This window comes from Myodes glareolus, chromosome 16, assembly GCF_982192425.1.
Source record: "Myodes glareolus chromosome 16, mMyoGla1.1, whole genome shotgun sequence".
NCBI classification, from domain to species: domain Eukaryota; kingdom Metazoa; phylum Chordata; class Mammalia; order Rodentia; family Cricetidae; genus Myodes; species Myodes glareolus.
In genome coordinates this window covers 17,308,879-17,332,465 of record NC_142041.1, presented here as the reverse complement: position 1 = coordinate 17,332,465, position 23,587 = coordinate 17,308,879, and the positions used below count along the sequence as shown (strand labels likewise).

General features: G+C 43.6%; 1 protein-coding gene across 3 annotated transcripts; it reads left to right on the top strand.

Annotated features, from left to right (window-relative positions):
* The first annotated feature begins 297 nt into the window (after positions 1-297).
* Positions 298-20,107, top strand: Znf483 (zinc finger protein 483). 3 transcript variants are annotated; one of them, XM_048420448.3, is made up of 6 exons: positions 298-379; positions 2,836-3,375; positions 5,381-5,469; positions 8,141-8,267; positions 9,136-9,231; positions 13,886-20,107. In XM_048420448.3, the coding sequence occupies exons 2-6, from the start codon at positions 2,961-2,963 to the stop codon at positions 15,316-15,318; spliced, it is 2,160 nt and encodes a 719-aa protein (XP_048276405.3). In that variant the 5' UTR covers positions 298-379; positions 2,836-2,960; the 3' UTR covers positions 15,319-20,107. The 3 variants fall into 3 exon arrangements, with proteins under 3 accessions (XP_048276405.3, XP_048276404.3, XP_085533234.2); XM_048420447.3 differs by lacking the exon at positions 298-379 and adding an exon at positions 441-901; XM_085677108.2 differs by lacking the exon at positions 298-379 and adding an exon at positions 441-967.
* The last annotated feature ends 3,480 nt before the right edge of the window (positions 20,108-23,587 follow it).

Below are 23,587 nucleotides of genomic sequence, written 5' to 3'. Positions count from 1 at the left end.
GCTAATGCTTCCTCGGTGGATTTTTCACTTTGGATTTTAGTGAAAGGTGGTGATGGGTGAAGCAGAGGAAGATTTAAGGTTGCCGTGATACTGGGCCATGATCTAAAAATCTAAGCGTGTTCTAGGCCTCGAAGCCTCTGGCGCAGCAATAATTTAGCAGCCAAACCCCCAGCCGCTTCTCAGTAACCATGCGCAACAGGCCAGATAAGAGCCTATGGAACGCACAGGAGTTTCTGAAATCAAGGCCAGCGGACCCCGGGATTCGTAGTTCATAGCTTCTGCGCAGGCGCAGTGGCTCCCACGGGCTTGCGTGCGCAGCTGCTGCGGTCAAGGTTCTGAAAGCTTGTTGCGGTGCAGCTGGCTGCGGGTGCTGGTACAGGTATCGGTTTCCGCCGTTGGTTTTTGAAGCTGCGCGGGTTGCGGGCTACGAGCGCGCACACCTTGGGCGGGTTAGGACCCAGAGCATCCCACTGACTTGGCGCTGCGCGGCAGCTGCCACTGCGGAGGCGTGCACTTCTGCAGCACCGCGCCATCCCATCCTTCCATTCATTCCTCCCTTGCCCAGGGCTTGAAAACTTCGTTACCGTTGGTATTTTGAACTGGATAATTCCTTGGTTTGTTTCCTCACGCGTGCGAGTGTTTGTGTGTGATCCTTTTGCTAGATGTTTAGCAGCGTCCCTGGCTGTATCCCTTAAAAACCCCGGATCATCCTTCCTCCTGGGTCTTAATAAGCCAGAGCGTCTCCAGGCTTTGCCAGCTGACACCTGTGGGGCAAATTGCCGCTGCTTTTCTCTCTTGAGTTGAGAGCCTTTACCTGCGTCACATTTTCACGGAGCTTCTAGTGAAGCAGCTGCGCATGCCTCAGTCACTGCGGAGACCCAGGTGTCCAAAGGGACGTCAGGTAACATGGTGGGCGCCCGATGGTTAGCAAAGAAGTAAATGACGTCACTGTATGTCGTGTCCTGAGGTGGGTAGTTAGTTAACGCTATGCTAATTGCAATAAGAGGCTCGTAATCTTGCCGAATAGTGGTACATCTCAGGTCATCTTTACTTGATGTAAGCGATCTGTACACTTCTGTCCCCACGGTGCCTATTCTCATGTCTGTAAATGCACAGTCATTAATAGAATGAATGAATAAATGTATTCATGCATGCAGCACAGGCCAGGCTGTGTGCAAAGGCCATTTGGGAATCAAAGGGAAGCGTCACAAGGTGGTGGGGTGGGGCTATGAAGGAGTAGAGGTGGGGTGTTGGAGGTGGGGGTTAGGGATGGTGGTTGTGGGTCAACTGAGAAGAATCAGAGGTTTTGTTTTTTTATATGTTTCTTGGGGAATTCCCCTCCCCCTTTTGGAGATGGGGGTCGTGTGTGTATGTGTGTGTGTGTGTTTCTGAGCATTGAAACCAGGACCTCCACATGTTAGGCAAGTATCCTACCACTGAGCAATATCTCCAGCCCTAGTTTTATTGTGTGTTTGTGGCTCTTTTGCCTGTATGTATGAATGCCCAGCGTGCGTGTCAGAAGAGGGTGTGGGATCCCCTGAAGCTGGAGTTACAGATGGTTGTGGGCTGCTATGTAGCTGCCAGGAATAGAAGTGAACCTGGTTCCTCTGCGAAACAGAAACTGCGGTTCAGCCCTGAACAAGAGTCATATTTTGAAGAATGAGTAAAAGATTAGTAAGCTGGAGAAGGCGACATTCCAAAGGAAGAGGGGGTGGAAAGCTCTGGTGTTAAGGATAGGAGAGTGTTGGTATGGAGTATTTCTGTGTAGCTGCAGGGTTGGGTGTCTGTGAGGTATCTAGGCAAATCTCTAGATGATGCTGTGTGCCTTCTGCATTGAACTTGGTCTTAGCAAACCCGTGAGGGCTTCCAAGCAGGAAAATAACAGGGTCAGCTTCTGAGTATCAGGGAAATGCTCTGGCTGCAGCGTGAGAGTTGACTGAAGACAAACATACTGAGGAGAGTGGGCCTCAGGCTAAGAGCATTTGTCGCTCTTCAGAAGACCCAGGTTCTGTTCCCACCAGCCATGTGGCAGCCCACAACCTTTTGTAACTCCAACTCCAGGGGATCCAAGGCTTTCTTTTGACCTCCATGGGCACACACACAGTACACATACATACAGGCAGGAGAAACACTCATACATATAAAATAAGTAAATCTAAAAATAAATGTTAAGATGAAGAGGGTCTGAGCTTGGTTATTTGTTATGTGGAAAGTAAGACGGGGGAGGAAATTTGATAGTCATACGAAATCAGGCTTCTGAGTTGAGCAGCTGTTAGGAAATAAGTGTTTGTTGAGAGGGCAGGACCTGTATTTAACCTGCGTTTGTGACTCAATCTCTTGGAACCAGGGGATCGTCCATTCATTTTGTTTGCAGGAGTTGTATTAGGTTTGAAGTACCTGGCTGCTTGCAGAGGATGTTTAATTATCTTTATTGAACGCTTCAGTTTTTAGTCTGTAAAGGTTCTCCTTCTATGGGGCTACAGATATGGGTCAGAGGTTGCGAGCACTTGCTGCCCTTCCAGACGTCCTGAGTTCGATTCCCAGCAACCACATGATGTCGCACAACCATCTATAGTGACATCTGGTGCCCTCTCCCGGCGAGCAGGCATACATGCAGGGAGAAGAATGCTATTAACAAAATAAATCTTAAAAAAAAAATTCTCCTGTTAAGAGACTGGTTGGTTGGACAGAACTCTCCTGTTGGACAGAGCTCTCCTGTGTCTCTAAGTGACTAGGTATGGGGGTATCACAATGCACGCACTGATGATAAAAGTCAATGTTTTTGGAATTAACAATTTGTTTATTCATTTAATGTCTTTTGTTTCTTCTTGACAGTACCTTCAAGACTCTAAATTGGATTCCCGGAGGCGTTGGTAGTTTGCTGTGCGTAGATAGTAGCTGTTGGCAGATCGTACATACTCAGATAGTCTGCACAGGACTGGATTCCCGTTGGTGACACAATGCAGGCGTCAGTGCCTTCGAACATGCTGACAGCCCCCTCCCCGGGCCCTCCAGCTTTGGCTTCCCTAGAACAAAGCAGGGTCCCTGGAATGGATACTTCTAGGGCCCAAGAGAGGCTCTTAAGAGGATATGCTGATGACCTAGATTCTTTCAGGCAGAAGTTCAGGTGGTTTTGTTACTCACAAGAAGAAGGGCCCAGAAAAACCCTGAATCAGCTCTGGGACCTCTGCAAGCAGTGGCTGAGACCAGACGTTCACACCAAAGAGCAGATCTTAGAGCGGCTGGTGTTTGAGCAGTTCCTGAGGGTTTTGCCTGGAGAGATGAGGATTTGGGTGAATTCTCAGCATCCCAAGAGTAGTGTGGAGGTGGTGACCCTGGTAGAAGATCTGAACCAAACACTTGAAGAAAGGGAAGGTGAGAGTTGTGGGTAGAAGTGGGTGGGGTGAGGGGCGGGACGTGAGGAATCCCCTAAGGTTTGAACTAAACCTCTCAAAGGAAGCAAGACAGCTACGATCGAAATTGAAGAGTTAAAATTATATATTCAAAGATGAGGGAGCATTTAAGGCAGTGGTTCTCAGCCTGTGGGTCGAGACCCCTTTGTGGGTTACGACCGTTCCATAGGGGTTGCATATCAGATATTTGCATTATGATTCATAACAGTAGCAACATTACAGTTCTGAAGTAGCAACAGAAATAATTGTATGGTTAGGGAGTCATCACAACATGAACTGTATTCAGGGGTCCAGGCGTTCGGAAGACAGAGAACCGCTGATTAAGGGGAGACATTCTACTTTACGGATGACTGGCAATCAGGTCTGCAGTCGAATTCTTCTTAGAGGCTCTAAGGTTGAAAAATAGGCATGCTGTGGTGATAGATCAGAGAGGAGTCCGGCAGCCCACACTTAGGCGCCCCAGTTACCTGTGTGACCACAAATTAAATTGGTGGCAGCAAACAGTGCTTCCTCCTAGCTAGTTAGCGCTCGTGGTAGAATCCATTCTGTCCCTCACCGCTTCTCCGAAATCCTGACCTCTGTGTGGAGTCCCCTACAGTGAAATCTATTGCTAGCAGCCATTTGTAAGAGTGAACAGTTTTCTTAAACTGATCCTCTTATATGGTTTTGTATAATTCTTGATTTTTACCCCAACTGTCTGGTCAATAAACCACCTACAGCTCTTGTTATAAGATGGTAGAGTATGATCTGGAGAAAGTCTTTCTCCTGTTTGAACGTGAGTCATCATCTAGGGATGCTCAGTGTGTTTCATCATGTCAGGCTCCTCATGGGGTCTTGACCCAGTGTCCCACCCCTAAGATCTCAGTGAGCTTACCCAAAACCCCACCCTCTGCTCTTTCCCCTTCAGTAGCATTCTCTTGCTTCTTAACTGTGATCCTTGGGAATCAGCTGGAAATCCCAGAGGCATATTGGTCTTTTTAACCAGCTTAGTGCTTTTGTTCAATAAACCAAGCTGTAAGTAAGATCTGTGAGTTCAATAAATGGCTGTAAGCAACATTTGAGCAAGGCTGGTTTACCTTGATCCATCTTATATATTAGAAATAGTTCAAATTATTATACAAAGTAAGTGTTTTACAGCTAAGGGCTTCTGGAAGAAAGGAACTCTGTTTTTGTGATGAAATAGTGGGGGAAGCCTATTTTCTAATATAAAAAAGAAACCTGTCTCTGGTGGTTCTGTGTTTTAAAGAGAAGGAAAAATTGATTTCTGAACTCTCCTCCAGAGGGCCGTGAAAATGCTGTGGTATTATGAAATAGATATATGAGTTTTCATCTCCTCCTTGGCCTGCAGCCCCTATAACCCTGTCATTTCCCAAGTGACTAGAGCATTAAAGGCCTTCTTATTAAAATACTTGTCCTTTCCTCCTTGGTTCCTTAAGCCTGGTCCAGAGCCTTCGATAGATGTCAAGGTCAAAAGCAGTCACCTTGTCATTTGCCATAGACAACCTGTAGCCACGCCTGAACTTAATGAGATGATATTTGCAGTGTCCAGAAGTGACCACACATGGAGGCTGATTTCCAGTGCAGCTGTAGAGGGATGGAGCTCACAGCACACACACACACACACACACACACACACACACACACACACACACAGCCATATGGGGATTCCTGGAGGGTGCTATACCTGAAGAAGACATGCAGGGAGTTTTTCTCTGGGTGTATCCAGGCTGGGGCTAAGTTTAGGAGCTCTGCACCTTTTTCTATAGGCTTTGCCCTATGCAGCTTTTTTATCTGGCTATTCATTTGTGTCCTTTCTAATATCCATTGTAAAAAAAAAAAAAGCAAATAAACACTTTCTGTGAGGTATATTAGCAAGTCAGTCCAACCCAAGCTACGGGGTTGTGGTGACTTCGGATTGGGAACAAAGAATGGAGCTGAAAGACCAGATTGACTTTTCCCTTCCTCAGATCTTAGTACTCAAGCTTCTGCCGTGTGCAAAGTGGAGGATTTGGGAGAAGAGGAGATGGTGGCTGTTCCTCCGAATGTGGAGCCACGTGTAAGTTTTCATTCGCTGGTTTTCATTCTTCAGTGGGAACTGAGCTATTAGTGAGGGACATAAGGGTACAGAATCAGCCAAAACAACTTGTAGGTCACTGTTTACTTGTGTTTATGTAGATTCACAGACTGTAACGTAATTTTGATGCCAGACAAAATTATCTAAGGCCAGGGAGATGGCTGGGTGTGTGAAGGCTTCTGTAGCCAAGACTGAGGACCTAAATTCTGTCCCATGGTCTGTATGGTAGGAGAAGAGAACCAACTCCAGCAGGCTGTTCTCTGATTCCCCACAGACATTCTGTAGCATGCTTATGTACCACCATCAGCCCCCAAAAAATCTGGAAGGGAGGGAAAAAGCATTTACTAAAACTCAAAAGTTACTCTTGACAAAAGGAGTCAGGTAGAAACCGAATTTTATTTCCCTAACATAATAAAGAACATCTCTACCTGGGTAGAATCTGGAGATTAAAAAAAGAAAAGAAACGAAATCAAAGCAAAACAACGTCAGCAAAATAATGTGTATTTCCTGAACACTGCAGTCAACCAAGTGATGTCAGGGCTAAAGTGTGAGAGACTAAGGCATTTTACAGCAGACAATGTTACTGTCTATGTGCAGAGCCTTGGGGTCATCCGAATAAGACTAGAACTCATGCGGTAGCTAGGAAAAGCAACTGCTTATGGATCAGTAAGTTTCCAGTACTAGTAATTACCAGTTAGGAAAAAAAATATAGTAACAAGTCATACTTCTACAGTAGAGCACAAATGAGCTCAAGGGTAGGTTTGCTTCCTGGTGCCTGGAACTTGTGAATATTATTTGCTTGAAGAAAAATCAGTCATTGCAAGTGTCGTTAAGATACAGGTTTTAAGATGAAGAATGGGTGCTACTAAAATTGGAAAGATGGCTGGGCAGGGGTGGTGCACACCTTTAACCAGACTAGCACTCAGGAAGCAGAGACAGGCAGATCTCTGGGTTCAAGGCCAGCCAGGGAAACCCTGTTTTGAAATGTAGAAGTAGTAGTCATAATAATAAATAAAATAATATAGAAGTGGAAAGATGGGGAGTTGATCCTGGATTATATGGGTAGGTCCTAACAACTGTCACAAATGCCCTTATTAGAGAAGCAGGGAAAATGTGAATACAGAGTTGATTATAGAGAGAGGAAGGCAATTTGGAGTGATTGGGCCACAAGCCAAGGAAGGTCAAGGAATGCTAGCAGCCACGGGAAGCTGGAAGAGGCAAATGGACTCTCCCCCAGAGGCTCAAGAGAATGCAGCTCCTTGATCTTCTATTTCTGGCCTCTGGAACTAAGAGAGAATGTGTTTTTGTTGTTTGAAGTCGCAGGGCCTTGATATTCGTTACATGATAGGACATTGGCAAGTTGCTAAACTGCTAATCCAAGAACAAAGAGACCCTGTTGTCTGCTCCCCTCCCACAGAGGATGCTGTACATCTACTGCATAGAAAATGGGTAGGATGCGCCTGTATCCCAGAACTCAGAACACTAAATCAGGATGGCTGGCTGCTTTGAAGCCAGTGTGGTTTCCAAGCAAGTCTGAAAGGAAAAAAAGAAAATAAAAAAAGTGATTTCCACGAGTTAGAATCCTTATTTGTGAATGTGACATACTTGTGAGCGTGACTATATTGCCAAACCAGATTCTTTTCGATTATATATTTTGAAATATTGCTGCAAGCTGGTTTGCTGGCGCACACCTGTAATCCAGTCCTAGAGGTGCCGAAGCAGGCGGATCCTGTTGAGTTTGAGGCCAGCCCAGGCTCTTGAGTAATAACAGGCATCACTGCTTCACGTGACTGAAGTCTGTAACAGCTGCTGTTATGTATTTAACTATTACCTGTACTTAGCTTATAGTCTACAGTTTTGAGGCTGGGGAATGTTAGTTCAGACCCTAGGGTATGATTTTCCTTTTACTCTTAGGAATGAATGTTTTAGGGTTAACTTGATCAGTGTTTGCATTTTAGAGAAGTCTTGTACAGTCAATATTTAATGCTGGATTCTCAAGTGGGAACAGTAGGACTGTACAGTACCCTTGTTCTGTGTTTCTTATAATGGTTGTATGGACTCTGAACCTTGCTTTGAAGCTTTAAAAAAATTTCCAAGCCTAGCCTGGAGGGATTGCTTAGCGGTTAAGAGCACTGACTGTACTTGGAAAGGACCCCAGTTCAGTTCCCAGCACCTCCATGTCAGGCTACATCTGTCTTCCATTCCGATTTCAGAGATCCAGCACCCTCTCCTGACCTCTAGAAGCACAAGTCATGCACGCAGCATACATACATATAGGCAGAACATGCATGTTCATAAAAAGAATAAATTCTTTTAAAAAATTAAAAATTTACCAGGCCTGGTTGGGCATGGTCCTATAATTCCAGCTACTCTGGAAGCCGAGGCAGGAGGAACTCTATCTATTTCAGAACTTGCTTAAGCAACTTAGTGAGAAACTACCTCAAAATACAAAGTAAAAAAGGTTGAGGATGTAGCTCGGTGACAGAGTATGTACCTAGCATGCATCAGGCCCCGAGTTCGGATCCCAGCAAAACGCATACACACAGAGATAACGTGGATGCATTGGGACTGCTTATATCCTAACCTCTTCTCTGAATCCTTAAGGTCTGTTGGGAACTAATACAATGCAAAGATGCTGTGTTCGATCTTGTAGGAAGCAGTAACATTTGAGGATGTGTCTGTGAACTTTACCAGAGGAGAGTGGAAGATGCTGGAGCCGTCTCAGAGGGAGCTATATAAGGAAATGCTGCTGGAAAACTTAAGGAACCTAGAATTTGTGGGTAAGACATCTTCTCTTCGCAATCTAGCTTCTAAGAGGGTAGCTTCTTCAGCCCCTGTTACCTTTCCGAAAGATAAATGCCACGTGACTGTTTTACCTGTATCTGCTGGGCATCCAGGACCTGCCATGACTGTTCCTAAAGTACATAAAAAGTGTACTTTATGTGATATTTCCTCCTAAAACAAGTTGTTGCTTCATTGCATTGGAAATGTCCTCAGTGTTATGCCTTCCCCTCCTTACTCGCTGGATTCCTCCTCTGTATTTGATGAGTTTGATGGCGTCTTTGTCTTCCTTAGAGAAACAGATTAAATATGAATGCTGGGTTGTAGTGGTATTTTATTTGTGTTTTAACAAATAAAGCTTGCTTGAAGATCAGAGTGCAGAGCTGAGCCACTAGAGGTCAGGCAGTGGTGGCACACACCTTTAATCCCAGGTCTAGAGAGACAGAGGCAGAGGGATCTCTGTGAGTTCAAGGCCACCCTGGGCTACACATGATTGAATCTGTCTAAAAGAGAAACCGAACCCACACAGAGGTGATCCCAGCACTAGGGAGGTGGAGACAGGAGTGCTATGGCTGGACAGAGAGAGGAATACAAGGCAGGGCAAGTCTGAGGAGCACTGCCGAGTGAGGTTTGGTGGAGACAGATGCAGTCTGGAGATGCAGCCTGAAGATAGGATCGCCCATTCCGACCGAGTATTGGTAGAGGTAAGAACTCTCTAGTGGCCGGCCCCTCTGCTTCTCTGATCTTCAACATTAACCCCTATGTCTGCCTCTGGGTTTTATTATTAATAACAATTAGATTTGTGCAACACTGGGTCACCTTTATTCTATGTGTCAACAATCATTTTCTGGTCTTTTCTCTGAGCAGGCTCTCCAGTTTCCAACTTTGATTTGATTTCCCAGCTGAAGTGGGTTAAGTTGCCAAGGGTACTGGAAAAAGAAATCTCAAAAGACCCCAGACCAGGTGAGTCTGTAAAAGGTAAGAAGGAAATGAAAACCATGGGGGGGGGGGGACCCTTTGAAATGCTGGGAGGATCTCATGCTAGAATATCAAGCAGACCGATTAGAAGAGAGCCTGCATCTTCCTGGAATGCTCATTTTAGAGGGGACACCGTTGGTTTGGGTCCTCCGAAAAGATGTGACTCCCCAAAGTGGAGATGTGTTGAGAGAAATGAAGTGAAAAAAAATGGAGAAGGAATTGGGATTGCCGTGAGAGCGCAGTGCAGGTGTAACCTCCGAGTGAGGAGGGCGGAAGGAGGTGGGGAGAAAGGATTTGAAGCTGAAGATGGTTTGCAAATGTAGGCGAGGCCAAAGAGGAGGCCCCGGGGCAACAACAGCATGAGAGCACCTCACAGAAATGGTCCTGGGGTGGCGGGGTGCTTCGTCATTGACAGTGAGAGGGTGTGTGACAGGGGCGGGCAGGCAGTCTCCCCACAGCAGATCTGAGAAGCACATTATTATGGACACTTAAAAGACCAATTAGCAAAACAAGGGCGTTAGTTATATAGCGTAGGCCATAGAATGGCATGTAGAAAGAACTGTGGGAGTTTCAGGGATCATAAACCAGACTCACAATACATGTTTTAGGATTCATTTTTTACTTTAATGATGCAGAATGATGCATAGCCAGTAGAAATTATACTTGGCTCACGGTGTGTGATCTGATCACTCTTTTGCAAGGCTGAGCAGCAACATCACTCAGCACAGTCATGATCATGTAACTTCATGCTTAAAAGCCCCAGAGTTATGTTGGGTGTGTTGAATACATTTTTTACTTAGGGTGTTTTCGGCTTACAAGGGCTTTACTAAGACATAATTTGATTGTAAATCAAGGAGCATAGGTGTAAGGGAACAAGAACTTAATTAGCATTTGAATTTAAATCTCGAAAGGTAAGTGGGAATTCAAGGAGTGAACATGTATAATAAATCCATTTTTTGTGAGTAAAATGCTCATATGTCTAAATGTACAGCTTAAATATTTATGGATTTTTAACATCTAGAAACATTAATGTTAATATTTATATTAGTTTTTATTAGGTTACTCTTCAAGGGATTAGGTTTTTCCTTTATCTTTCTCTGTATCTTCCTAAAATTTAAAAATAACTATATCTAATAAGTTGAATATAAAGATGCCATTACATATATTAGTACCTTTATTTTTTAAAAATTTGAATTTTCTAAAGAATTTATTTTAATCAGCCTTGTAAATGAAGGCAGAGCTTTTCTGTCCCAATCACCCAGTCCCAAGTAATCACACAAAAGTTTCTATTAATTACGAATTGTTTGACCTGTAGCTCAGGCTTATTACTTACAAGCTCTTACAACTTAAATTAACCCATATCTGTTAATCTACATTTTGCCACATGGGTTTGTGGCTATACCTGTTTTCTAGCACATCTTGTTCCTCTGACGTCTGGCTCACGTCTCTCTCTCACTCTGCCCTTCTCCTTTCTGTAAATTCAGTTTGGCTTTCCCACCTAGCCTTATTCTGTCTTGCTATAGGCCAAAACAGCTTCTTTATTAACCAATGAGAGCAATACATATTCACAACGTACAGAAGGGTTATTCTACAGCACAGCCTCTCAGCTGTTTCCATTATAATTATATAAATTAAGAAAAACAATTGTTTTATTATGTTTAAGCAACAATTTAGAGATTAATCCCCAAAATGTGTTTTTGCTCTATTTTGCAGTACTGTACATTACATGTTGAAAAGCCACTTATGGGAAGGGAAAGACAGACTTCATATAGATAATTATTTAACTTACACAAATTAATAGTGAGCCAGCAATATGTAATTTAGAGCAAATGAACAAACAGCTTGAGTAGATAGCTGACAAAATTAAAAATGGTAATGGCTTGTGTACATGAAAAAGTTCATACTTAGTCTCTAATGGGACTTTACATTTAAAACCACAACACTGTTACTAATTGAATATGTAGGTACTTAAGGATCATTGATTAGAGGTAAGTATTGAGGCATTTTATTCTTTAGGTATTATGTAAAGTTACACACACACACACACACACACGAGATACAGGCCTGAGCCCAGTGTCTCATGAATGCTAAGTATACATTCTACCACTGAAGTATACCCCTAACTGTAGAGACATAATTTGATAAACATTCAATAAGGAAATTAACAAATTACATAGGATGGATTATCATATAATTGATTAAAAATGTCATTTTCAGCTGGGCTGTAGAGACGCTTGCCTTTAATCACAGCACTCGGGAGGCAGAGGCAGGTGAACCTCTGTGAGTTCAAGGCCAACATGGTCTATAAAGCAAGTTCTAGGACAGCCAGAACACAAAGAAATCCTGTCTTGAAAAAAAAAATACCATTTTTCAAAATTTAACAATGATCTTGGAAATATAAAAGAAAAATATCAATACATGTTAATTTTTTCTATTCTAAACATATGGATAAGTTTACATGTGAATAATAGGATTTTTAGCTTTATAATTGTCTATTAAACCAAGTAGGGCCAGGCAGTGGTAGTGCATGCCTTTAATCACAGCACTTGGGAGGCAGAGGCAGGCAGATCTATGTGAGTTCAAAGTCAGCCTGGTCTATGGAGTTAAGTTCCAGGACAGCCAGGGCTACACAGAGAAATGCTAAATAGAAAAAAACAAAACAAAGAAAAACAATTAGGAAGATATTATGTGGTCTTTTATTTTATTTTTTTCCTCTTTTTAGTTTTCGAGACAGGGTTTCTCTATGTAGCCATGGCTGTCCTAGAACTGGCCATGTAGACCAGGTTGGCCTTGAACTCAAAGATCTGCTTGCCTCTGCCTCCCAAGTGCTGGGATTAAAGGCAAATGTCACCACTGCCCCACTGCTTATGTGATTTTTATGATTAAAAGCTAGGAGAGGGGCTGGGAAGATGTCTGAATGGGTAAAATGCTTGCTATGAAAACGTGGAGACTCAGGTTAGAATCTCCATGGACGTTGTGCCTGGCATCCCAGTCTTGCAATAGACACTGGTCGATACTAGGCTACTGTTGCCCAGCTAGGCTAGCTGAAACAACCAACTTTTGGTTCGGTGAAAGACCTGCATTTTTTTTTTAAAAAGTGGAGAGTGAGCTGGATGGGCAGAGGTGGTGCAGACCTTTCATCCCAGCACTTAGGGAGGCAGAGGCAGGTCTGGTTTACATAATGAGTTCCAGGACAGTCAGGGCTCAAAGAGAAACCCTGTGTGGGGGAGGGGGATGGGGAATGTTTGAAGATATCAGATATCCTCCCCTCATCTCCACATGGATGTACAAGGCATGTGCATTCCCGCATTCACGCACATACCGAGAGGAAAACTAAATAACGGGGGAAAGCCGGAGTGAATAATGTACTTAATAAATGAAAAATAAATAAAGTTCTGAGAAAAACAATATATAGTTTGGGAGAAAGCTCCATGTTAATTACCAGACTGCAAACGTTTGAGCCTGTCAGATTTATTAAAATGCACGGGGGCATTGCATTTTAAGTATTAGGTTTTAAGGTTCAAAGAATAGGATTAAAAGGACGGTGATCTAGAAAGAACAATAGATTCCTGATTTAAATGTCTTCAGAAGGGCTGGAGAGATGGCTCAGTGGTTAAGAGCACTGTCTCCTATTCCAGAGTACCAGGGTTCAATTCCCAGCACCTACATGGCAGCTCCTACTGTATGCGATTGTAACTCCAGGAGTTCAAACACCTTCATACAGACACACGTGCAGGTAAAAACACATAAAATAAAAAATAAAACAGTTAACAAAGTAAAAATAATGTCTTCAGGATTGATAGGGCCAGGTTGTGGTAATGTTTAAAAACTTACCATTGAAGACATTGGGATTTTCTATTTTCTGCTTTGAGGAGTGACTATATAATATAGGGATCAAAAAGATGGGCTGTGCTATCAAATTGAAATATGGCTTTAGGGTCTGGAGAAATGGTTCAGCAGTTTAGAGGGCCGGCTGTCCTTCCTGAGGACCTAGGTTCCCAGCACTCACATGCCAGCTCACAACCATCAGTGACTCCAGTTTTCTGGCCTTCACAAACACAGCATGCATGTAGTGCAAGACATACTTGCAGGCAGAACACTCATACAAAATAAAAATAAAAAGAATTTAAAATCTAGCTTTGGCTCTGGGCAAGCTTCTGCCACTGTGTGCCCCATTGTGACTGTCCATAAAGTACAGTACAAGCCGTACTTCATCGGGTTGTTCTGATGAAACAGTGAAACCATGCAAATGAGGTCCTTATTGTGGCACTGGACATTTGGGAAGAATATGAAGATAAAGTTTGGGTATGGAGAATAAGTAGAAATAGATTCGACCGTGGTACAGAAATTGGAACGAAGAATGAAAACCTGCAACCTTCCTCACATAAAGCACAAGCTTTTCTTTTCCCACCATATTTTCCCTAGCCTCTGTGTTCATCTTGCTTTCCTGTATCGCTTATCTCTTGCCTATTTTATAAAGCTGTAATTGATAACTATCTAAGTCATATCTCTTTTTTTACTATAAACTGTTTGGCTTTTAGCTCGCCTCTTAAAAGCATTACTGTGTTCCTATGTCAGCCCCAAATATAGCAGCTTCCTTTATTGCAAATGGAAATACTTGCTTTGTTATCTCTTTTAGAGGGTGAGTCTAGACGTGAACTGGATGCTTTTCTGGAAGACCTCACTCTAGAGAGGACCGTAGACTACTGCTTTGGTGATAATGGTTATGGCTTGAAGGCAGAATTCCAGAAACGATATGGCAAGTCCAAGAAAGATCATAGCAAGCAGAGTAGCCATCAGAGTAAAGATTCTGACTCAAAAAAGACTCCCTCTGGAAAGAATCTTAAACAAACTTCAGACGCAGATAAACATCGGAGAATCAATTTAACAAAGAAGTCTCAGGGGTCCAAGGAAGGCAAGAAGTCCTTCAGCTCAGATCTTGTGCCCCACAAAGAACACGGTACGGACAAGTCAAGGAAGTGCAGTGGAAGTGAGAAAGGCTTGGTTTATTCTTCATCTCTTACCAAACATAAGAGACAGCCGAGAATCGGATCGCTGAGTAAGACCCACAAGTGTAGTAAGTGCGGGGTAGCCTTCACTCAAAACTCATGGTACCATAGTAAAAGCTCGCAGTGTGAAAAGTGCCAGAAGAATTTATTTCAAGGGGAGACGTCAAATAAAGACAAAGGGCCCGCAACCGAAGAGCCCAGTAAGTGTAGGAAATGTGGGAAAGTCCTTGACGATAGTTCACAACGCTCTGTGTGCACCGAATGTAGAGAAGCTTACAAACCGAGGCCGCCTAAACCCCATAAAAAACCCGACGAGAAAGGAAAGCGGTACAAGTGTGACGAATGTGGGAAATACTTCGTTGGCTTACAAGTCCTCGAGAAGCATCGAAGGATCCACACGGGAGAGAAGCCCTATGAGTGTAAACACTGTGGCAGATCCTTCAATGACAACTCGTCATTTTTTCAACACCAGCGAATCCACACCGGAGAGAAACCATACACGTGTAAGGAGTGTGGGAAATCCTTCACGCTCAGCTCCTCTCTTTCAAAGCATCAGAGGATACACACCGGAGAGAAGCCCTACAAGTGTAAGGAGTGTGGAAAAGCCTTCAGACAGAATTCCTGCCTTACTCGACATCAAAGAATCCACACTGGCGAGAAACCGTACGTGTGCAAGGACTGCGGCGCGTCCTTTAGCCTTTTTAGTACGATCCTCTATCATCAGAGGCTTCACGCAGGAGAAAAGCCCTACAAATGCACCCACTGTGATAAGGCCTTCCCTACTCACTCCCGCCTCGGTCGTCACTTGCGATGTCACACCGGTGCAAAGCCGTACAAATGTAAAGAGTGCGGGAAGACTTTCAGACAGAGTTCATCTCTTAACTTACACCTCCGAAGTCACACCGGAGAGAAGCCCTACAAATGTGATTACTGCGGCGCCGCCTTTACTCGGAGCACGATCCTCGTTGAACATGTGAAAACTCACACGCGGCATGAATGTAAAAAATGTGGGAAGAAATGTAAAAGTCGGGCAGCCAGTCTGAAACATCGCTGTACTGAGTAATTCTGGGAATGTAGTATGGGGGGGGGGAGGGGAGGCTAGTTCCGGTTGTGATCTTATTTAAAAACGTGACATGTAAACCTCCCACAGCATTGATTAAAGCTCAGCTTCAGTGGGTTGGTTCACAACTAGAAATCGCCTTCTTCCCCTGGGGTGCCTCTTCTTGAGGGTGGCCAGTTTTGATTAGAGCTGGTAAAATTATGTTGACCTGACGAAAGCATGTGAACCGAACTAATTTTGAAAAGGCAAACTTAAGTGTGAAAGACTCTTTCCTTCAAGGCTGTCTCTCCTTGGCTTCCCTTCCACGGCCATATAGTAGAACGGAAAAGAACCGGCTGAACTCTTAACAACCGAGGCCCTATCCCAGTTTGCCAACCAGCCACTGTGTCGCCTAAAGAAGTCTTTTGGACCTTCTGAGTCTTGGTTTCTTTACCAGTAGAGTGAAGAGATGGCATTAATGATGCCTAAGTTTTCTTTTTATTTGATATTCTGATACCGCAGAAAATAACTTGAACATGTTTGGTTCAATGGACTGGTCATGTCTGGTAGACGCTTGCTCTCTTATAGGGTAGGGTACTTCTGATTGGCGAGAATATAGAGTGTTTGATGTAGGGTCCCTCGAATGTGATAGACAGAACGAGTCAGGGAAACTCAGCGAAGTTTGCTTTCAGGGAATGTTCGAATTTGCACAAATCCCCCCAGTCTGCTTATCTTTTGAGTTTTGCCTCAGTGGATTGGAAATCCAGAGAGCTCGCACCTGAGCCAGCTCCAATATGAAAGTAACGGTCCGAGGAGAAAAAACAAAAACAGTTGATTTGGTTGGCTATTTCCCCCTGCAGCAAGCACAGCCTCCTGCACCACAGGGTAAGAATTCTGTACACAAAAGTCACGACATGCTAGATTGAATCCCGTTGGGTTCTTAGACGTGTTTTAGTTGATTTGTAGGATGGGGCATGTATGTACACACGTGGCTTCTACTCTTTAGAAATAAGGAATTTTGCATATTAAGGGAAGCAGAGTTTGTCTTTAAAAATGTGCAAGAGCTGACCACATTGACCTTCTATGTCCATGGAGTACTCAGCTGGTCCCGGGTGTGGTTGCCAGTTGAAATGCCAGGTTTCTCTTATATCTGGCTTTCCTACTGCAGCCTTGTGATATCTTGTTACCCTGCCATTTAGATAATACATACCCTAAAATCTCAAGGGAGACACCCCCCCCCCATTGAGACCAAGTAGAATTCAGAAAAAGAACTCAGAAGGAAGTAGTACTCAACATTTTCTTTTGTGAAGTGAGACTTCATGGAATGGACTGTATGAGTATTGACGGGCTGTTGAAATCTTAACTTCTAACTGAGGAAGGAATTCAAGACCGTGAATGAGTTAGCTTGGGTCTTGGTACTTGATTATGGTATAGAAGTTGAAATTTGAGGCAATTCCTAGAGCGAGAACTAAAGCAGAGCTCTGGTTTTACGGGTAGAAGGATCTCCACTGCTGATCCGAGACTCAGGAATATCTGTGGATGTGCTTAGGTTGGAAATGCTACCTCTGGATGTAAGGTTTTTGGTTTCTTGTGGGTGGTCTCTTCCTCCTCATCCCTAAGTCGAAAAGAAAATCAGACATTATTTTGTGATAAATTGATCGGTAGAGCTGTTACCAAATGGACCAAGTAAACACATTCCTGACATCAAAGGGATTTGGCTTTAAAGAACCACTTACATGGGCCTAACAATTTTCAGAAATGATATATTTTATTGAAAAAAATTAATACATAAAAACAACTCTTGAGAAAGATCTCGTCCAGGGTGTTCTAGGGGATTTCTCAAGAAGCTGTTTTTATCCCAACCTCAGTTGGGGATTAGAAACAAAACTTGTTTTTTTACAACTTCATTGAAATATGGAACACATATGCTTAAAATCAAGATGTGCAATTCAGTGAGCTTTCTTCAGTTCTACTGAAGTGCACATTCCTTACCATAATTCATTTTCCAGAACATCACGTTAATAAGAGTACCTATTGGATCCACCCATTTATACATAATTCCCACTCCCATCTCGGACTCCAGGTAACTGCTAAGCTACCTTTATTTAGTGTCTGTATTTACGGATGGCCTTTTCCAGTCATTTTATATTGATAGGTCTTTGTTTCCCCATTGACATCACATTTTTAAGTTTATGCATGTTATAGCCTATATGATTTCTTTCTATTAAAATGTTATTTGTTGGTGTTATTTATTGTTAGGTTTGATAGACTGTCATGTGGATACTTTATCCATTACCTGTCAGAGGACATTCTCTTCTTTCTCCTTAGGCAGCTGGCTGCTAGGAACAACACTGTGAATATAGGGTGAAGTCTGTGTAGACATTGATGTTAATTGTTTTTCTTGGTAGACATCTATAGGTAGAGTTTCCGTAAAGTGTTTTAAAATGTAAATTTCTGTTTGACTTTTTAGGAAATTACCAAATTGCTTTCCAGTGTGACTACATCATTTTAAATTCTGACCAGTCATATGTGAATGTTCCGTTTTCTCTACTTCTGTGTCCAATCTTTAAAATCTCATCATCCTGGTGAAGTGGCATTTCCATATGCTTATAGTTTGCATTTCCTGACGAATAATGTCATCATGTGCCCATTACTCAGCCTTTCATGTGTCTCTCCTGAGTTGTTCTTCAAATTCTTTATCTATTCAAAACTCAGGACGGTTGAGTTATGACAGGTTCTTCATCTCCATACATCCCTTTTCCAGCATGACCTTCATCTACATGTGGTCCCTTCTCCAGCATGAACTTCCTATCACCGTGTACAAGATGTTTATCAACAACTAATAATTGCCTAAAAGGCATTCAGTCTGGTCTAGCACCCACATACTTAATCTATTTTTAGATGGTGAGGTCATCTAAAGACTTTTAAGTTTATGACTCCTCATAGAATTGCTTTTTAAAGCTTTATTTAGCATTTTGTTTATAGAGATAAGTACTTTCATCAACTCTATGGCACATATTAAAACAAAGTCCTTGTTCTTTAGAATGACTTATGATGAGTTTCTATATAGAAATTTCTTTTGAGTCACAGGGTAAGGCAAAGCCCCTGTCAGTAAATTTGCTTTATTCTTTTCACTTTAGAATTGCTTCTACTGTAAACTAGGCATACCGTAAAGTGACCCATTCTGATGTTTCCGGTTGAGTGATCTGTGTTGCGCGTTTGCAGTTGACTTTCATCCCCAGCGCTTTCCATCCTCCCACACGCAACTCGCTGAACACGTATTGTCTGTTTGCTTCTCTCCCAAGCTCCTGGTCCTCACAATGCTACTTCCTTTACACATCTGGCTCTTGCTAGTCCCTGACATAAATATTGACTCAGTGTGTGATTTTGTGCGTCTGCGTTATCTCACTCGGCGTGTAATATTTGCAGGCATTCAAGGAAATTTTCCGTTTGATTTGCTAGCACAGAAAATCTTAAACTCTTAACATCATCCAGTTACTATTGATGAAAAAGAACACAATGTCGTTACATGTGCTCTGTCTCATTGGCTCCGTAACTTAGTCACCTGCACATGCGTGCGGAAACACTTGAGCAGATGTCTGCTTTCAAAAGCTGAGTAAGAACACTGACAGATCAGCTCAAATCAGACCCGGAAATGAAGCAACGAGGAAGAAGCTATCTCTTGCTTGAAAATGATGACCTACCTGATCTTTCAACTCAGCTACAATTTCATCTTCTTGAGAGAAACTAATCTTTCTGCCTAGCTGACATTCCCTAGCAGATGAAAATAAATGTTTAATAAATCAGAAGTTTGAGATCTGAGGCAATGAATTGGCTTCTCCTTGAAAATTTGGGTGTTCTTTGAAACAACACAATCAAAGTTTTCCTTGGTCAGCGTCTTATACAGATTATTTACAATGAAAAAATACTTGAAATTTTTCAAATTTTCAGTCACTTGATTTTTGATAATAAAAATGTATATATTCTGTGAGAAATATGTCATCTGCTCATGTTTGCCCTGAGCAGAATTGTTAAATGGTGTAGTGTTTTCTGTTTCTGTGAATATTTTTCAAGCTGTTGTTTTTTCCCCCAAAGTTTTTGAGTGAATTGTAGTAGTTGGCTTTACTTTTATGGTTCTATTTTTTGCACGAGCCAAGCTACTTTATAACTGACACACTTAGAATCTGAAACGTGTTAAAATGTTGTTAAAGGGATTTTGGTTAGAAATATAGTTTATTTAGCTGGTTTTTGTGAATTTTTTTTTTTACTAAGTTGAAAAGAGATAGAGATCTGGGATATCGTCTTCAGTATTGCCAACTGCGTTATCTTTAATACTTGAACTCAATAGTGTTTGTGTCTGCTGCTGCTGCTGCTGCTGCTGCTGCTATAAATGCGACTGACGTTTGTCAGTGACCACGCACTGGGCCTTCTGTGAGTCCCCGTTCCCTGCTACTGACAGTAGGAGCTTCTGTGTCTGCCCTGAATTCTGCCTTAGCAATTTGCCTTTAACTAAACTTAAGCTATTTTTCATGTATTTTTACCTAGAGAATAATCACAATTCCAGTGAGAAGCACCTTGGTTTGTGGCTATGAATTATACACGTAACGCTCAGACTATCTACTCTCTGCGTAATACATTGTGATAGTCCATCTGCGCAGAGACAGCTGTCCTCTGTTTGTATCAATGCTGCCTAGATTGGTGACGTACTTGTGTGTCACTGAAAAATGCATGCTCACTGCCCTGCTAACAGCATCCTGTACAGTGCAGTAAAGTGAATCATAGTTCTACTAAATAAAGTTGTATTTAATACAGACTCCATCCTGCTTTGGGTTTTGTTTGTTTGGTTGGTTGATTGGTTTTGTTTTTTCCCCCCGAGACAGAGTTTCTCTGGATAGCTACCCTGGCTGTGCTGAAACTCACTCTGTAGACCAGGCTGACCTCGAACTCACAGAGATCCGACTGCCTCTGTCTCCCAAGTGCTGGGATCAAAGGCATCCGCCACCACCTCCTGACCCTGGTTTGGTTTTTAACTTTTTTAGACTCTTAAATTTTACTGTGTGGAGCCTTTAATCCCAGCACTTGGAAGGCAGAGTCAGGAGGATCTCTGTGAGTTCGAGGCCAGCCTGGTCTACAAGAGCTAGCTCCAGGACAGGCTCCAAAGCTACAGAGAGACCCTGTCTCAAAAAATCAAAAATAGTTTATTTGTATATATACATGAACATACCTGTCATGTCGTGTGTGGAAGTAAGAAGGCAAATATGATAGTTGATTCCCTCCCTCTACCATGTGCCTTCCAGGGATCAGACATAGGTTGTCAGTCTTGGCAGTAGGTCCCCTTATCTGCTAAGCCATCTCATTAGCCCTAGATTTTAATTTTTTGAAAGAAGTACCATGCATATCTCTAGTTCTCAGTAGCCTCCACTAGTTACCAAATTGGACTGTTGAGTTGGAGAAAAATATTTTTTTGTTGTTATTTATCTAATTTTGTTTTTTACATCCCAATCAAAATTTCCCCTCTTCCCAGTTCCTCCCTCCCCCTCCCCTCCCCCCACAATGTCCACTCCCCCACGGTTTCTTTTCAGATCCAGGCAGGCCTCCTATGGATATAAGACAGCCGTGGTATAGCAAGTTGCAGCGAGACTAGGCATCTCTTCTATTAAGGCTGGATAAGGCAGTCTGATAGGAGGAATGGGTTCCAAAAGTAGACAAGAGAGTCAGAGACAGCCCCTGCTCACTGTTAGGAGTCCCATAAGAAGACCAAGCTCCACAACTGTCACATATATGCAGAGGGCCTAGGCCAGTCCCATGCAGGTTCCCTGGTTGTCGGTTCAGTCTCATCAGAGCCCCAATGAGACCAGGCTAGTTGGTTCTGTGAGTTGTATTATGGTGCCCTTGAGACCACTGGGTCCTACAATCCTTCCACCCCCTCTTCCACAGGATTCCCTGAGATCTGCCTAATGCTTGGCTATGGGTCTCAGCATCTGTGCCCGTCAGTTGCTGGATGACGTGCCTCCCTGATGACATTTGGGCTAGACACCAATCTATGACTATGGCAGAATTTCATTAGGAATTATTTCACTGACTTTTTAATTTTTTTTCCATTCGTGTATATTAGCCAGAGAAGGCAACAAGCCGCTTGGTTCCGTAGAGGATGATTTCCCAGGCCAACCTTCTCTATGTTGCTGCGCTGCAACATTTTGCCACCATTTCCGTCTGAACCACGAGACCACTAAGTTCCAAAAGGCAAGAAAAAGGAGAAATACAATGGCCAGTGCTTTTCAACTCTGACCTAGTGCTGCATCCTGCTCACCTTAGTCCTGGAAACCTGACTGGGGGGAGGGGGCGGACTGAAGAATGAATAGATGGGTACAGGAAAGCTGGAGTCAGCTGACCATGCCGGCTCTGCTGGAGCACCCCCAACACCCCAGAATCTCGGCATGTTTATACTGTGCAGCGGAGGGAGGAGAGGTTAGCGAGTCTCTAGGCCACCAGTCTCTGGTTGCCCTCATCTGGCAGAAGAAGCAGCAGTTGTTAGGGTTTGTACACACCGGTCAATAATTCATAGATACTCGTACTTGCGCAGACTGCTACCGTTCACACTTGGACCGGAGAAAAGTTTTGCCATACCTCTGGACCTCGCCAGGGAAAGCTTCGCCACCCCCCTGGGTCTGAGGCACCTTGGTCCTCGACGGGGCCATGCCCATATCAGACAATACACATACAAGACTCCATCTGAACTTTCTACATTCAATCAAATCTTTCTCGGCTCCCAACAGCCTAGAAAGAGCTTAGAGCCACTGGTCATACTAGGGTGATGAGGCGCTCCAGGGCACTACAACGGGCTATCACGGGATATTTTTTAACATCTGAGGGGCCTGGGGAGACTTTGAAAGTCAAAAAAAATCTATTTCTGTTTTAAATTTTCACACCGCTGTTAAATCTTACTTCTATATATTTTAATTAAAATAGAATTGCATCCCTTCCCCTGCCCTTTCTTCCAACCAGCCCCTTGCATTGTTTTCCTTGATTTCTCTCTAACCCCCAAGACAGGGTTATCACTGAATCCAGAGCTTGCTGATACTGCTAGTCTGGTTAACGCCGGCTTGCTCTGAGGATCCCATGTCTCTACCTCTTGCAATGCTGGGGCTCCACATGGGTCAACACGCTTACCTGGCTTTTAAGTAGGTTCTGGGGCTCCAAGGTCTCACGCTTGCACTAAGCACAGTTTACCTGCTGAGCATCTCCCCGGCTCATAAAGCCCTTATGCGACAGTCTAGTGTCTACTGTCCTTGTTTGATCAGCCCTATGTGGAGCCATCTCGCGTGGCTACTACTCCCTCTCATGCAGACGCTCCTCCCTCCTTGCCATCCAAGGCTCCCTCTGCTGTCAGGATGTCTACTACTCTGCTTCCTGTAATGCTGTCTTCCTTGCCTTGCTCACGTCTACAGCTCCCACTAGGCCCTGAAGCCACACAGTAGCTCCACTCTGGGTCTGACCTCCACGTCAGCTGTATCACGCACGACCAAAGATCCAACTGCCTATACCAGGTCCTTCATTCTCCTGTAGACACTCTCCTCATCCTCCTGGGGACCACACATCTCCTGCTGGAACACCCCAAGGGTGACACTCTGCTCTGCATAGGCTGCCTGAATTTTTTAACTCGGCTGATTTTGTGTACGGCACTCTCCTTGTACTGTTGTCTCTGAGTCCTCACACTAGGCCACCCTCTTGTTCAAATACCTTCCTCACTCTGCTTAAACGCTGACAACCTTCATGACGCCGTGCTTCCCAACTGCAACCCTGCTTAGATGCTGAGAGCCGCTCTGACACAAGAAGCCCTCTGCATTTTGTTCAGTCACTTTGCTTAGGATTCCAAGTTTCTTCCCTAAGCCACAGTTCACTCCCAGCCCATCCCACTCTACTCTTTGACTCCGTATGCCAGGCAGCTGACCTCCATCAATAAAAGTTCAGTCTGCTCTGGCACATGGGGGCTTCTCTACTCCAACCCCCAAAGGTGGGCACCTGTTGTCCCAACTGTTGTCTTTAGGACCAAATGGCTTGATAAGAGAAGATGAATCCAGGTGTGGTAGCACACGCCTTTATTCCCAGCACTTGGGCGGCAGAGGCAGGCAGGTATCTGAGTTCGTGGCCAGTCTTGTCTCCAGAGTTCTAGGACAGCCAGGGCTATACAGAGAAGCTCTGTCTCAAAACTTCAGAGTGAGAGAGACAAAAGCAGGGAATTCCAGTTTTTAATTTTATTTGTTAACAAATTTTTCCAGAATGTTCAGGATTC

Coding starts and splice junctions, on each gene's coding strand:
- Znf483 (XM_048420448.3), top strand. CDS start 2,961: ATGCAGGCGTCAGTGCCTTCGAACATGCTGACAGCCCCCTCCCCGGGC. Junction 3,376..5,380: donor AACACTTGAAGAAAGGGAAG/GTGAGAGTTGTG, acceptor TCCCTTCCTCAG/ATCTTAGTACTCAAGCTTCT. Junction 5,470..8,140: donor CTCCGAATGTGGAGCCACGT/GTAAGTTTTCAT, acceptor TCGATCTTGTAG/GAAGCAGTAACATTTGAGGA.